This window comes from Pleurodeles waltl, chromosome 8 (assembly GCF_031143425.1).
Source record: "Pleurodeles waltl isolate 20211129_DDA chromosome 8, aPleWal1.hap1.20221129, whole genome shotgun sequence".
Taxonomy (NCBI): domain Eukaryota; kingdom Metazoa; phylum Chordata; class Amphibia; order Caudata; family Salamandridae; genus Pleurodeles; species Pleurodeles waltl.
The window spans coordinates 1201415384-1201431907 of record NC_090447.1 but is presented as its reverse complement, the minus strand read 5'-3'; the positions used below and the strand labels follow the sequence as shown (position 1 = coordinate 1201431907).

General features: G+C 49.8%; 1 protein-coding gene across 2 annotated transcripts in view; it reads right to left on the bottom strand.

The window, feature by feature from the left end:
- PROSER1 (proline and serine rich 1) overlaps positions 1–16524 on the bottom strand; it is a 157422-nt gene that overhangs the window by 91028 nt on the left and 49870 nt on the right. For both annotated transcript variants that reach the window (XM_069205486.1, XM_069205487.1), the window contains exon 6: positions 3087–3197. In XM_069205486.1, coding sequence (XP_069061587.1) covers positions 3087–3197 — 111 coding nt within the window. The remainder of the gene's footprint in view (positions 1–3086; positions 3198–16524) is intronic.

Here is a 16524-nt window from a genome sequence, read left to right as displayed (position 1 = left end):
CAAGATCATCAACCTTTCCTTCAACACCGCTACCTTCCCGGACAGCTGGAAGCACGCAGAAATCCAACCCCTCCTCAAGAAACCTAAGGCTGACCTCAACGATCTCAAAAACTTCCGACCGATCTCCCTCCTCCCTTTCCCAGCGAAAGTCATCGAGAAGATCGTCAACGCACAGCTCTACCACTACCTCGAAGACAACTCCATCCTAGACCCTTCCCAATCCGGTTTCAGACGCAACCACAGCACAGAGACTGCACTCCTCGCCACCACAGAGGACATCAGACAACAAATGGACAACGGCGAAACTTCAGCCCTCATCCTCCTAGACCTCTCCGCTGCCTTCGACACGGTCTGCCACCGCACCCTACTAAATCGCCTCCATGAAGCCGGTATCCAAGACAAAGCCCTCAACTGGATCTCCTCTTTTCTCTCCGGCAGAACCCAGAGAGTCCGACTCTCACCCTTCCGCTCCGAAGCCACCAACCTCATCTGCGGCGTCCCCCAAGGCTCCTCGCTAAGCCCAATGCTGTTCAACGTCTACATGGCCCCCCTCGCACAACTGGCCCGTCAGCACAACCTCAGCATCCTCTCCTACGCCGACGACACCCAGCTCGTCCTCTCCCTGACCAAAGATCCTCACACCGCCAAAGCCAACCTCCACGAGGGACTGAAATCCATCGCCGAGTGGATGAGCAACAGCCGCCTGAAACTAAACTCCGACAAGACAGAAGTCCTCATCCTCGGACGCTCCCCCTCGGCCTGGAACGACTCTTGGTGGCCCACCGCCCTGGGCCCCCCACCCACCCCAGCCAGCCACGCACGAAACCTCGGCTTCATCCTCGACTCCGCTCTCACCATGTCCAAACAGGTCAACGCAGTCTCCTCCTCCTGTTTCAACACCCTCCGCATGCACCGCAGAATCTTCAAGTGGATTCCAACAGGAACCAGAAAGACGGTGACCCAAGCCCTCGTCAGTAGCAGACTCGACTACGGCAACGCACTCTACACAGGCATCCCAACTAAAGACATCCAACGACTCCAACGCATCCAGAACGTATCCGCCCGCCTGATCCTCGACATACCCCGCCGATGTCACATCTCCCACCACCTGAAGGACCTCCACTGGCTCCCCGTGGACAAGAGGATCACCTTTAAACTCCTCACCCACGCACACAAGGCTCTACATGACACCGGACCCACCTACCTGAACACCAGACTCAACTTCTACGTTCCCTCACGCCAACTACGCTCTGCCAACCTCGCCCTCGCCATCGTCCCCCGAATCCAGCGCAAGACCTCTGGCGGCAGATCCTTCTCCTACCTCGCCGCCAAGACCTGGAACTCACTCCCGACCTCACTACGCCAGACCCAGGACCTCCTCACCTTCAGGAGACTCCTCAAGACATGGCTCTTCGAATGATAGCAGCTACCCCCCCTACCCCTAGCGCCTCGAAACCCTGACGGGTACATAGCGTGCTTTATAAATCTAATGATTGATTGATTGATTGATTGATTCACATTTTGCATTTTGTATATTTCAAAAAGCATTTTTCCAGTCGCAACCAGACCGATACTGCGAATCAGGACATATATAACCAGAAAAACGCTTTTACATCTGGCTCCATATTACACGTTACATATTATTTTATATTACATGATTCATTAATTGATTTTAGTACTCTTAAGAATGTTTTAGGGCATTTCAACATCATCCGTTTACTGTTCATTATATGCCAGAAGCTGAAGATGTCTGCCAATTTTGGGAGAAATTAGTGTTTTTGTTTGGGATAATGTGCTAATATTTAAAGCGTGTTTTATGCAACAATGTGTATTATTATTCCAATTTTAAATACAAAGTGCTTTGTATGGAAATTAAAAACAAGCATGCTAAAAGGGGCTTTTCTTTTACAGTACACTGACACTATAAAGTAGGTTTAAAAAGACGTATGTGAAGAAAGAAAATAAAAGAGTAATGTGGAACAGTTTAACTTTTTGCTGTCAGAGGCCAATGTTTAAAATGTTTAATTTCACACACTGGGGAAGATTCATTGGTATATATGTATATAACGGGTAGGCTTGCAAAAGTGAGCTTTTCAGGCTCGCTGATTAGTACCCTAAGAAAAGCACTGCTGCTGTGAAAATGATTTTTTTTTTACCAGCACTGAAAGAAAGATTAAATGATATCTTTGTTTATGGAAGCTTCACAGTCAGACCTATTTTCCATGAAATACAAGCACTGAAACTACTCACAAACATTCAATTAGAAGTATTAACCATGAAATATCATTTAAATGCACATTCTAATGTAAAAAGACTTTATGCCCTTAAACGTTTTCCTGTATATACATTGTCTGGGCAAGTTTCAGAATATGAAATTATATTTAATTTGAATTGTAACTTTTACTTACCTTCTATATAATGCCTCTTGCTATGTTGTGACTACTGATTTAATTTCATTAAACATTTTACCTGCAATGTAGTGAGTGCAGATGAAGCGACTACTCTGTAGAGATTGCCAACGTTGCACCCTTAATGTAGTGGGGGTGCACAACTAATTCATTCTATCACAACATATGCATAAAGTACTACAATGCCTTTCTTGAAAAAGAACAATCTTAAGGGAAAGTAAAATACCATATTAAAATTAATATCATTAACTTCCAATGAATTAACAGTATAAAGGAAGAAGCTCTGCATCTCAATGACTGCAATTACAATGATTTATGAAACGAAAAGGACGCTGACTTGCCATGGTGCCTCAGTGAGATACATGAAAAATGCAGCATACATTAGAAAAACGCCTTTTAACTTTCATGCTCCTACTAGTTTTTGTCTTTAAAAACTACAAAACAGACAGCCAAGGATCGTGCCTAGGATGTTTAGCTCGACATGAGACAAGGGCCCAGCCAAAACCATATATTCACTTCTAGACAGGCCCCTTGGTTTGCCCAGCTGAGCAAAACAGCCAATCTTATGGTATAACACCAACACAAGAAAATATTCTGATGCAGTGTAAGAGATCTTTGACAGTAATGGGTAAGATTATTTATCTTGTAGTAAAGAAAACAGGACTCGATTATACTTACAGGAAAAATCCCATTTATGAGGCTGGGTTTTCCCTTAGGGTAAGGATTTCCAGGTATCATTCCACAAGATGATATCATAGCGTGTGGCGCTTTACAGCCGACCTTGGAAGCCTGAAAGAGAGTTGAGTGTTAACGATATAAGTCAAAATTCAGTGTTAAATGCAATAGTTTGGTCCTATACTAAACGTAAGCACAACAACTTTGCTAATCATCACAATAAAAACATCTCTTATGGAATACTAATCATCTTTAATACATGTACTCAAAGATATGACTGAAACAGACAACATTCTGCTACACAGATAGAGAGTATATATAGTTGTTTCAATTAAAAATATACATATTGTTAGGCACACATGTTTATTGGAAGAGAGATGCTGTGAAAGATACACCGCTTTCTGTCTATCATTTTTATATTATGTTGACTGGTGATATATATATATATATATATATATATATGTATGTATATATATAAGGAACCTGGAAGATTTTATAGAGGTATAAATTCCAGAAGGGTGGCATGTTTGAGATATATTTATGGATTCATTAACAGTGTGCGTTTTTAATACGTAAATACTGATATAGTACAATTTTCTATGATGTGTAAAAGTGTGTTTTTCTAATATACGTTAACTAGGCCACAAATCAAGTACAAACACAATCTTGTCCAAGATGGAAGCCATCTGTGTCACTCATTCTGTTTCCCCTCTGCCCACTTCTCTCCTCCTGAACTCCAAAGCACACAGTCAAGCTGAGATGTATTAGTTTATTTCCACAGTTATTATTATTCTGCCCACAATGAACTCTTTCCAGTTAAGTCACAACTTGAAACATTCCCCAAAGTTCTTCTGTGTGTTCACTGTGTCCTATTCCTTCACAAAACAAATTATTGTTAATGTATTATGATTCGTTTGAGCATCTCCAGACAACATCAGCGCAGAGGGTGTTAAGTACTTATTCATGTAGTGCAATGGTGCTTCAGTGTTAAGGTAATATAACGTTTATTTTTCATGTGCTCTGATTTGCTGATGAAGTGTTACATTTGCTCACACCACAGTGAATCTTCAGGTTTCATAATTTCATATGCTACAATAATGTGTTACAAACTTCAATTTTAGGGGTGAGCCAGAAGACTTTCCTGTCCGACTAGGGATGCCGCCCGTTACACTCCCTATTTTGTTGCCCACCTAAGACTTAAAATAATTCTTGATTTTTATATTCCCTGTATAATTCTACATTGAGAGTCTTCATGCCACTGACTCACTTTATTTTTTTTTATTCTGTAATAAAATCCTCTAACTTTACATTGATCTAAGACCCAATTATGGAGTAGGCCCAAACATTTATTAAATTATTTGTATTTTCTGATTGATGCTTTGGGCAGTGCCTTAAAGCGTGGGGCAAACTGCCTCATGAAATTGAGGTTTAACACATTCTCTGAGTCAGTGAAATGTGGAAACTCGACTGAAGTTAATTATGGGGTGTCTACATTTCAGGATACATTTTTGCTCAAACAAGGGTCATACTAGAATTATAGACTGCTCACTAAAAAAATGCAGGTTTTTCACGGAGCATTTCTAAGTGACACCAAACAGACAAGAGCGAAGAACAATGTCATTCAGAACCCAGAGGTGAAAAACATCCATTTTAGCCCTGCTCTAAGCAACTGTACAGGGGTAGAACAATCATGGGGAGTCAACAACAACATGCTTAACTAGAATCCACTCCGTGCTAAATAAGTGTCCTGATCTGGCAATCTCTCACCCATGAAATCTACAGATTTAAAAAAGTGACATCCTATCGACCTCCCACACCACCCTTTTCATTTCCCGTCCCTTTCCCCTCAGAAGTTATGTTACAAAAAACATCTCACCCAGATGTTCTGCCACCCATCCAAATCACCTACCACATTTACTCTACCCTCAACTATTAAACTTTAAAGAAAAACGTAACTCTTTCCACCCACACCGCCCTCTCTTCAATTTCCCCATTGCTTAAACATAAATAAAATTACACCAGGCTGTGTCAGTGCATCACTGTGTTCTCTATTAGCATCTGTCTGCAGAGACCCGTGCTGACAGGGAAGGTGGCGGTTGGTGGAAGCAGGGAGCCACCTGCCTTCTCCTGCCTCATGAGTCTATGAGGTGTGAGAAGAAAGGTGAAACCATCAAGTGACAGTATGCTTCACACCTGGTATCTAGGGGCATGTGCGAGGTGGCAAAACAACAGAGAAGTAAGGGCATCCCATAGTAACATCACAGTGGTCGAAAACAATGTTGGTATTTGCAAAACTGTGATGTAGTCGCACTGAATAACTGGATTTAGAAGGAGTGCCATAAATCGGAAGACCATGCACAAATGAGTGGAAAATGTGCAATAGGATGCTAGCTAAGTTAGATATAGGAGGGAGAGACAAAAGGATGCAGGATAATGCAGAATTTCTGAACAATGAAACAGTTTATTTAGATGCTTTATATTGCCCTACCATGTCACTCTTCTTTATAAGGCACCCACATGCCAATTTCAGAAAAATACTTTCAGTGCAAGGCAAAGAATGGAATTCCAGTCTGAGACGACACTATGAACCATTTAAGAAAGTTTTGTTTTAATCATAAGGGGGACTTAAAATGACTTAAAAGGGGGTAATGGTATGGGGGGGCTGAACTGCTGCTATGAGGGAAACAGAGTTGAAGGGGCTTTGAAAGGACATGAGGCTCAAACAATATATGACCAGCAAGATAAACTCACTGCCTACACCAGTGCCTCCAAGCTCAGTGAGATAAACACTTCTGACCATAGGGCTAGCGATAGTACTATTAGGACAGTGACCACAGATAGAGTCCTAAACGTACTTTAACTCATTTTCTAAACCCCCTTCTTAGATGAATTCACCACTCCAGTAGCATTAAAGTTAAGATTATGTTTAAGTTTAAGAAGCTGTAGCTAGCTATCCATGAGGCAAACACAAGGGAGGATGACAATAGCTAGGATGTTTGAGCTAGGGAATAGAAGGCTAGCTTATAAAGGAAGAAAAGGGAAAATAAGGAAGAGATATGAAAAGGGAAAGACAGGAAATTCGAAAATGAAAGGTTGAAGCTAGAGGAGGAAACGTTTACCAACAAGAATAGGTTAAAGAGATGGAAATAGAAACAGATATCAATGTTCCTTACCGCAGCAGTCATCGAGACCCACTCCCATGTTTTATATGCCCTGGAAAATGTGCATTACTATACCACTGAAGCAGGTGTGTTACCACAGCTTAAAAATTTGTTTGTGCAGCTCACACATTCACCCTTGTGGAGGAGGCGGACGCTCTACTAATTTGCTTTACTATGGGTGGGAATGATGTCATTTGGAATGGAGGGATTTAAAGAGGCTGCAGTATGGGAAGATGAAAGATATTTTTTATCCAAAATTTTGAGCTTACTTCAGCCAGACAAATGAAAATCTTTAAGGATAAGACTTGGCTGCTTGCAGGAAAAGGAAACTGGGATAGGTGAAAAGGCTTACGGCTGTACATTTTGATTTCTTGATGCATCTTTTGCTGGCTCAACAACTCAGAAAGAAGTCTCAGGGTAGTGCAGTGGATTCACCGGCTTCTCAGCAAAGTAGTGAGGGGAGCAAGAGCTCAGAACTTAGCAGTCAACCAACAGACAAAACAAACTAAGTTGCAGCACACTGTTTTTCTTTTGCATATAAAGAAAGTACTTTAATCACTCAGCAGAAGTAAACACACAATCCAATGAAAACACATAGGGGGTCATTACAACATTGGGGGTAAAAGGCGCTTACTGCTGTGCAGAACACCGCAAATACACCGCCGGGGCGGCGGTATTCCGCCACAGCTATTATGACCCACATCTTGGAATCTGCCAAAATTCAGACACCCACACAACACCGCCACACCAAAGGTCAGTGATAAACTGGCGGAAACAAATCCTCCAACTCCACGCCAACAGAAACACGCCCATGCTATTACGACCCACAAATCCATGCGGCGGTCTTTCAACCGCGGTATTCCATTGGCGGTACACACCGCCGTTCTCAAAATACACACACATCTCCAAAACACCGCCACATTGGACAATTCAAAATACACACACCTGATACACATACAAACACCACTCCCACACACCCAACACAATATAAAACACACACCTACATCACCCACAAACCCCTACGACAAAAAATTCAGAAAGAAGGCCAGAGAGACAGCACAGAATAGACAACTCCAACACACAGAGGCACACAACACCATCACCCACACAACATCCACGCACAAAACACCACACACCACTACACTCACCACACTCATCACCACATATACCACCCCACACATCACCTACACCACCCCATGTCACGCCAAAGACACCCCCGCTTCTCCGAGGAGGAGCTGAATGTCATGGTGGAGGAAATCGTACGGGTAGAGCCACAGCTATTTGGCTCACAGGTACAGCACACATCAATAGCCAGGAAGATGGAGCTATGGCGCAGAATAGTGGACAAGGGTCAACGCTGTGGGACAGCACCCAAGAAATAGGGAGGACATCAGGAAGAGGTGGAACGACCTACGGGGGAAGGTGCGTTTAACGGCCTCCATGCACAACATCGCGGTACAGCGGATTGGCGGCTGACCCCCACCTCCTCCCCCACAACTAACAACATGGGAGGAGCAGGTCTTGACAATCATGCATCCAGAGGGCCTCGGAGGAGTCGGTGGAGGATGGGACACTGGTAAGTCACATCATAACTATCATATCCCCCACCCTACCTGCATGCTATCACACACCCCCCACCCTCACACCCTCCCCTATCACTCCAAATCCTCAACAATCTACCCATAACACAAACCACACATTCCAACACCAAGCCCTGCATGACACAACTAATCATGGACACCCCTCACTAAAGCATGCCCACTACACATACCCAGAACACCCCCCCAACCATCATCACACAAACCCACACACAGGAATGCTTGCAATGGGGTACACAAACACCCACCCATTGCACACCATTACACACACACCTGCAATAATCATGTTCTTATGCCCCTGCAGGAACACGAAGGACCGTCACCACACCAGAGGGACCAGACAACACCACTCCATCCCCAGAAGAGGCCCACAGTGACGAGAGCAGCTCTGCCCTACTGGATCCTGATGACCAGGCCGGACCATCGTAGGCCTCGGGACAGTCGGTTCCCCTTGCACAGGCACAGCCCAACACCGACCTTCCACCCTCTGGTAACACCAGCACAGCACCCACCCAGCGGGCCCAAACCTCCCTACCCAGGACAGGTCAATCAGCGGTGTGTCCACCACTACAGGGAACCCAGGATAACCCGCCACCCCAACAACAACAGGGACCTGGGGGCAGTGGTAGTGGGCACACGGTCCAGGGGACGGAGGCACAGGAACACAGGGGAACTGGGAGGGCTGCTGTGCGACAGGTGGCGGACAGGCCAAGGGAACCCACTCTCCACAAGGCCCTATCCTCCATCATGGGAGCATACCACCACTCCCAGGAGACGATAGCGACGGTCCTGGACAAGTTGCAGGAGACCCTGAGCCTGCAGGACGAACTGTATTTGGGGTTCAGGGAGGTGCTGAGGACCATCAGCTCTGCCCTGGGCACCATCGTAGGGGTGCTGAAGGACATACAGCAGACCTTGAGGGACACCGTGGCACTCCAAGGGGCCCCTGACACTAGCATGGACAATTAAATGCCCACCACCTCCGCCGGCGCTAGTGGACAGGACGCCCTGCCACAGGACCAACACACCATACCCCACCCCCTGCAGACGGGCAACCACCACGCAAGCGGTCCCTGAGATCCAGGAACAGGACAGAGCAAGATGGCAAGACCCCCGCCAGGAAATGAGACCACCCTGATTGTCATCCCACTGTCCCACTTTGTTACCCTGTCCATACTTAACTGCCCCAGCTCCACTTCCTATGCCCAGATGGGCAGTGCACCTGTGAGACTAATAGACTGGACTCTGCCATGGACATTCCTCCGCCATCACCCCTCACCATTTTACAAACCCCTCACATTTCAGAGCACTTCAATAAACACCCTTGAAACACAAAACAATCTGGAGTCAGTCTCTGATTTAGAAAATATGTATTTTCAATGACAGTGTCATAATGGGTTTACCATTGTAAGGCTAACATACTTATGTCACACATCACAAGCCCTTGAAGGATGCAAACAGTTGACACGTAGGTAACCACACCTGTGAAACCGTAATGGAAGGGTACAACTCAGTTACCAAATAGTGATTTAAATCGAGAAACAGGACAGAGGTAGACGTGTGAAAGTTAAGGTAATGCTAAAAATGAAAATTTTCTCACCTGTGTCTCACTGGAAATATTGCTGTATGACTGACTCCCTGTTGTCGTTGTCTTCTTCCTCAGCTTCATCCTCATCACTGTCCACAGGCTCCACAGACTCCACAGCTGCTACAACACCGTCATCTGGATCATCCTCCTGCAGACAAGGCACCTGGCGTCGCAAAGCCAAATTATGGAGCATGGAGCAGGCGATGATGATGTTGCACACCTTCTTCGGTGAGTAGAATAGGGATCCACCTGTCATATGGAGGCACCTGAACCTCGCCTTCAGGAGGCCGAAGGTGCGTTCGATGACCCTCCTAGTCCGCCCATGGGCCTCATTGTAGCGTTCCTCTGCCCTGGTCCTGGGATTCCTCACTGGGGTCAATAGCCACGAAAGGTTGGGGTAACCAGAGTCCCCCAATAGCCATACACGGTTCCTTTTGGAGTTGACCCATCATATCAGGGATGCTGCTATTCCGCAGGATGTAGACGTCATGCACTGAGCCAGGGTACATAGCATTTACCTGCGAGATGTACTGGTCTGCCAAACAGACCATCTGGACATTCATTGAATGATAACTCTTCCTGTTCCTGTACACCTCTTCACTCCTGTTGGGGGGGACCAGAGCTACATGGGTCCCATCAATGGCACCTATGACGGGGATATGTCCAAGGGCATAGAAGTCACCTTTCACTGTAGGCAAATCCTCCACCTCAGGGAAAATGATGTATCTCCTTACGTGTTTCAGCAGGGCAGACAACACTCTGGACAACACGTTGGAAAACATAGGCTGGGACATCCCTGATGCCATGGCCACTGTTGTCTGAAAAGACCCACGTGCAAGGAAATGGAGCACTGACAGCACCTGCACGTCAGGGGGGATTCCAGTTGGATGGCGGATTGGTGACATCAGGTCAGGCTCCAACTGGGTACATAGTGCCTGGATTGTGGCACGGTCAAACCGGTAGGTGACGATGACATGTCTCACTTCCATTGTCAACAGGTCCACCAGCGGTCGGTACACCGGAGGATTCCGCCATCTTCTCATATGTCCCAGCTGACGGTGTCTACGAAGGACAACAGCGAAGAACCAGTCATTATTCCTCCAGGTATGTACCCACAGTTACACACAAGACTACACCACTCACAAAACCCTTCCTGTATGTGTGTTGAGTGTAGGCCTAGCTATGTGCGACGCAGAGGCAACTGAAGCCATGTGGGCCACTGAAATGGCAGCTGCCTGACCTCTAAACTGGGACAATGGGATTGTGGGGTAACTGCGCTGGCGTTGCACACCGTCGCGGTAGGCGGTCGTAGACCGCAGCGCAATTCTGCGTTGGTTAACATTGGACCCTATGGGTCCCAGGAGCCAATGAACAGGTGCGCTGGCGGTGATGATGCGCACTGCCGCGGACGTCACCGCCGCGGACGTGACTGCCATTTTCTATCTGTTCAATCACTAGATACCGGACCTTCGACAGGAGAGGACCTACACTGCTAGTGCTGCTGTGACCTCGGTGTGGAAGCGACGATGGCTGCTGCGTCTGGGGAAAGGGCCCCTGCCTTCACTGCACAAGAGTTGGAGAAACTGGTAGACAGGGTCCTCCCCCAGTACACGCTACTCTACGGTCCTCTAGACCAACAGGTTAGTACACAGGGAGCACGCTGTATGGGCTAGGCCTGGGTGGAGAGGACTGGTTGGAAGAGGGAAGGGGGCAGAGTTCATAGAACAACAATGCATGGGAATGAAAGGGCCACATGGCCAGAGTAGTGAGGGGGCCACTCACAACGACGGTGCAGTTGGAAATGACTGTTCCTCTTCCCTTGTGCATGTCATGTAGAACAGCGCCCACCAGAAGAGGGACACATGGCATGTGCAGCGGGCAGGAGCACAGCGTAATGCAGGGGACTGCTGCGTCTGTCTTGTCCGCCAACGGTAGCGGTAATCCATGCACTAAAACTCTCTTTCTTCTGTCTACCCCCCTTTTTCTGCTCTCCCTGTCCTTTTGTACATCAGCATCAACAGGCGGAGGTACAGTGGCACTGGAGCATGAGGGAGCTGCATCCCTCATGGCCATGGAGGGCCACACCACGGACTGAATGCACCAGTGGGACGGAGGGCGAGGGGAGCTTCACGTCGGCCACCGGATCACCAAGCAGCGACACGGACTCGTTCGCCGATGGGGGCTCCCTTGTGGTGGCGGCACCATCTGTGCCCCCCACCTCTACAGGTACAGCCGCCACCTCCCCTACCAGCACCGCCCTCCCAGCAGCCCCTCAGCGTTCGCCCCGTGCCCGCTCACCCAGGAGGGTGGGCATCACCTTCGCCCCAGGCACCTCAGGCCCTGCCCCAGTCACCCCTGCTGCCCTCAGTGAGGAGGCCATTGACCTCCTCAGGTCACTCACTGTTGGGTAGTCTACCATTGTGAATGCCATCCAAGGTGTAGAACGAGAGTTGCAACACGGTAATGCATTCCTGGAGGGCATTCATTCTGGTCAGGCTGTCCTTCAGCGAACCCTGCAATCTCTGGCCTCAGCACTGATGGCAGCCATTGTCCCTGTGTCTAGCCTCCCCCCTCCAACTTCCTCCACCCAGACCCAATCTCCTGTACCCCAGCCCATCCCAAGCACACCTGCAGACCAGCATGCACACAAGTCAACACACACAAGTAGCTCAAGCAAACATAGGCACCACACACACCACAGGCACTCATGCAAGCCTCACCCACGTACAGACACAGCAACATCCACTGCTTCCATTGTGTCCCCCTCCTCCTCTTCTCCCTTCTCCCTCCCAGTCTCGTCTACACACACACACCTGCATGCACCACATCTACAGGCACCATGAATTGCACAAGGACACCCAGCACCACACGCCGCTCACCTGCACTCACCACCCCCACTGCCATTTACACGTCCCCTGTGTCCTCTCCCAGTGTGTCTGTGACGCCCCCTCCCAAAGTATACAAACGCCAGCAATCACTCACCCAACATCCATCCACCTCACGACAGCCTCCAGTACCTGCACCTGCACCCAAAACACCTAAAGTGACAACTCCTACAACCACCTCCTCTTCCTCCACTCCCAGACCCCCTCCAGCTACCCATCCCAGTGTTCGTCAGAAACTGTCCCTCTGTAACGTTGACCTTTTTGCCCCCACCCCACCCCCTCCAATTAATCAGTCCCGTCGTAGCGCCTCAGCCAAAAAGCCTCCAATACCAGTGGTGCCTGTTCAAGGTTTGTGGAGTGCACCGCCCACCAGGACAGGCAGTAGGACCCGGAGCCAAGGTACTGGCAGCCCACCCCCTGTAAAGGCTCTGAAATTGGAGAGTGGACGACGGGACCGTGTTAAGACTCCTGGTTGGAAAACAACTGACATGGGTTCCAAGGGGATTGGAGAGTCAGCTGTGACTCCACCAAAGGTGGGGAAGGGCCTGAGGAAGTCTGCCCAGCCTGTTGTGAGTGTCACGGCGGAGAAGTGCGCCATCATTTCCGGCGGTCGACACACAACCGCCAGCACCGTTGTCACTGGTCCAGAGACCACCGCCGGAGTCACAGCCCAGGAGGGCCAGAGTATCGTCACTGGTCCAGAGACCACCGCCGGAGTCACAGCCCAGGAGGGCACAAGTATCATCACTGGTCCAGAGACCACTGCCAGAGTCACAGCCCAGGAGGGCCCGAGTATCGTCACTGGTCAGGAGACCACCGCCACCACCGGAGTCACAGCCCAGGAGGGCCCAAGTATCGTCACTGGTCAGGAGACCACCGCCGGAGTCAGTGCCCAGGAGGGCCCAGGTATCGTCACTGGTCAGGAGACCACCGCCGGAGTCACAGCCCAGGAGGGCACAAGTATCGTCACTGGTCCAGAGACCACCGCCAGAGTCACAGCCCAGGAGGGCCCGAGTATCGTCACTGGTCAGGAGACCACCGCCGGAGTCACAGCCCAGGAGGGCCCGAGTATCGTCACTGGTCCAGAGACCACCGCCTGAGTCACAGCCCAGGAGGGCACAAGTATTGTCACTGGTCCAGAGACCACCGCCAGAGTCACAGCCCAGGAGGGCCCAAGTATCGTCACTGGTCCAGAGACCACCGCCGGAGTCACAGCCCAGGAAGGCCCGAGTATCGTCACTGGTCAGGAGACCACCGCCGGAGTCACAGCCCAGGAGGGCCCGAGTATCGTCACTGGTCAGAAGACCACCGCCAGAGTCAGTGCCCTGGAGGGCCCTAGCTGCCACAGCCCCGCTGGGCAATGATGGAACGTCATGCCACACACCAATGCCCAGTGTAGAGAACGTCATGCCACACACCAATGTCCGTATCAGAACCGCCATGTCAAGGCTCCGCTGAACAGTCCAGAACCGCCATGTCAAGGCACCGCTGAACAGTCCAGACCCGCCATGGCACAACACCGCTGAACAGGGCAAAGACCGCCATGGCAAAGCACCGCTGAACAGGGCAAAGACCGCCATGTCAAGGCACCGCTGAACAGTCCAGACCCGCCATGGCAAAGCGCCGCTGAACAGGGCAAAGACCGCCATTTCAAAGCACCGCTGAACAGGGCAAAGACCGCCATTTCAAAGCACCGCTGAACAGTCCAGAACCGCCATGTCAAGGCACCGCTGAACAGTCCAGACCCGCCATGGCAAAGCACCGCTGAACAGGGCAAAGACCGCCATGGCAAAGCACCGCTGAACAGGGCAAAGACCGCTATCTCAAGGCACCGCTGAACAGTCCAGAACCGCCATGGCAAAGCACCGCTGAACAGGGCAAAGACCGCCATGGCAAAGCACCGCTGAACAGGGCAAAGACCGCAATGGCAAGGCACCGCTGAACAGTCCAGAACCGCCATGTCAAGGCACCGCTGAACAGGGCAAAGACCGCCATGGCAAAGCACAGCTGAACAGTCCAGAACCGCCATGTCAAGGCACCGCTGAACAGGGCAAAGACCGCCATGTCAAGGCACTGCTGAACAGTCCAGACCCGCCATGGCAAAGCACCGCTGAACAGGGCAAAGACCGCCATGGCAAAGCACCGCTGAACAGGGAAAAGACCGCCATGGCAAGGCTCCGCTGAACAGTCCAGACCCGCCATGGCAAAGCACCGCTGAACAGGGCAAAGACCGCCATGGCAAAGCACCGCTGAACAGGGCAAAGACCGCCATGGCAAGGCACCGCTGAACAGTCCAGACCCGCCATGGCAAAGCACCGCTGAACAGGGCAAAGACCGCCATGGCAAAGCACCGCTGAACAGGGCAAAGACCGACATGGCAAGGCACCACTGAACAGTCCAGAACCGCCATGTCAAGGCACCGCTGAACAGGGCAAAGACCACCATGGCAAAGCACCGCTGAACAGTCCAAAACCGCCATGTCAAGGCACCGCTGAACAGGGCAAAGACCGCCATGTCAAGGCACAGCTGAACAATCCAGACCCACCATGGCAAAGCACCGCTGAACAGGGCAAAGACCGCCATGGCAAAGCACCGCTGAACAGGGCAAAGACCGCCATGGCAAAGCACCGCTGAACAGGGCAAGCACCGGGTAGGAATGAATGGCCCACCACATCAGGCAGCCTTATCCCATGTGCAGCTGGGACAGTGACAGGAACTTTCACGGGGAGACTCATCCAGTCTGGGCACCAGTCCCCCCCAGTACCAGTAGAGACCTGCATCTACTTGAGAGACTGTGGCTTTGCACTCCCCAGGATTGAACAGTGGGCAAGCCACCCACTGTATAGACTTGTGAGACTGTGGCTTTGCACTCCCCAGGATGGCACAGTGGGCAACCCACCCACTGTAGAGACTTGAGAGACTGTGGCTTTGCACTCCCCAGGATGGCACAGTGGGCAACCCACCCACTGTAGAGACTTGAGAGACTGTGGCTTTGCACTCCCCATGATGGCACAGTGGGCAAGCCACCCACTGTAGAGACTTGTGAGACTGTAGCTTTGCACTCCCCAGGATACATCAATGGGCATGGAGCCCCGTCGTGGATCTGGCTTTGCAGTCATCCGGCTGAGGTGCCCCCCCCCCTTTCCCTTCCCACTGAGGTACCTGTAGTATTTCAATCTGATGCCCCGGCAGTGTTCTCTCTGATTTTGGTCAGGTATCCTTTGTGGGCCTCGCCCATGCATTTTTGGACTGTTGGTGCACGGACATTGTAATTTACATATCTGCACCACTTCTCGTATTGTATATATTTATGACTGATTTTCAAAGATATATCTGAATATTTTTGTATGACATGTATATTGCCACATTACAAGGTTTGCCCGAATTTCGCATTGTCTTTTCATTCTTCCGGGGGGATTGTGGGTTGTTACTGTGATTTTTGTGAATGCATTTGGTGTGTATGTTGTAATATGCGAGGGTGGGGGTGTTTGGTGTGTGTCCCCCTAACTTTTGCCTCCCCCTTCCTCCGTGTTGTAGGTGCAGTACTCACCATTGTCTTCGGCGCCTACGTAGCTGTTGGTCGTAGAGGAGCAGAAACACAAGGGCAGGGAGTATTTGGAGTTCCGGCTCCATGGAGTCGTCGTTCCTCGTGGGATGTGTTCAGGTGAGCGTTTTCCCATAGCAAAAGCTGTTTCCGCCGTGTTTTTATCCACGGTGAATCCGCCTCGGAAAAGGTGGCGGATTGGCGGGTTGTAATACTGTGGGCGGTACATTGTCTTCCGCCTGTCTGTTGGCGGTGACCGCCGCGCGGTGTGTTAAAGTGCCTGTCTTTGTTGGCGGTTTCCGCCAGGGTCATAATTCCCTTTTTTTGTCCGCCGGACTGTTTGCGGTATTACCGCAGCTTTAACACCGTCCGCTAGTGTTGTAATGACCCCCATAGTGCTGCAGACTAAGCTGTGTTAAAAGGTGAGGAGCTGTAGCCACTTCTTTCCGGGATGCCCTTTTAGCCAACTACGGCTGGCATTGTAACTACAGGCGCATTTGCAGATGGCTCAGATACCCCCACAGGTCAAATGTACAGCCCATCTGAATGTTTCTTTACACCATAGGCAAAAAGTCAAATTTTACATGCTGAATACTTTAGTATTTTGGCCAGTGTTGCAGACGTGGCTTGGCCTCCTGCCACACTGGCAGAGGTCTCTTCTTCTG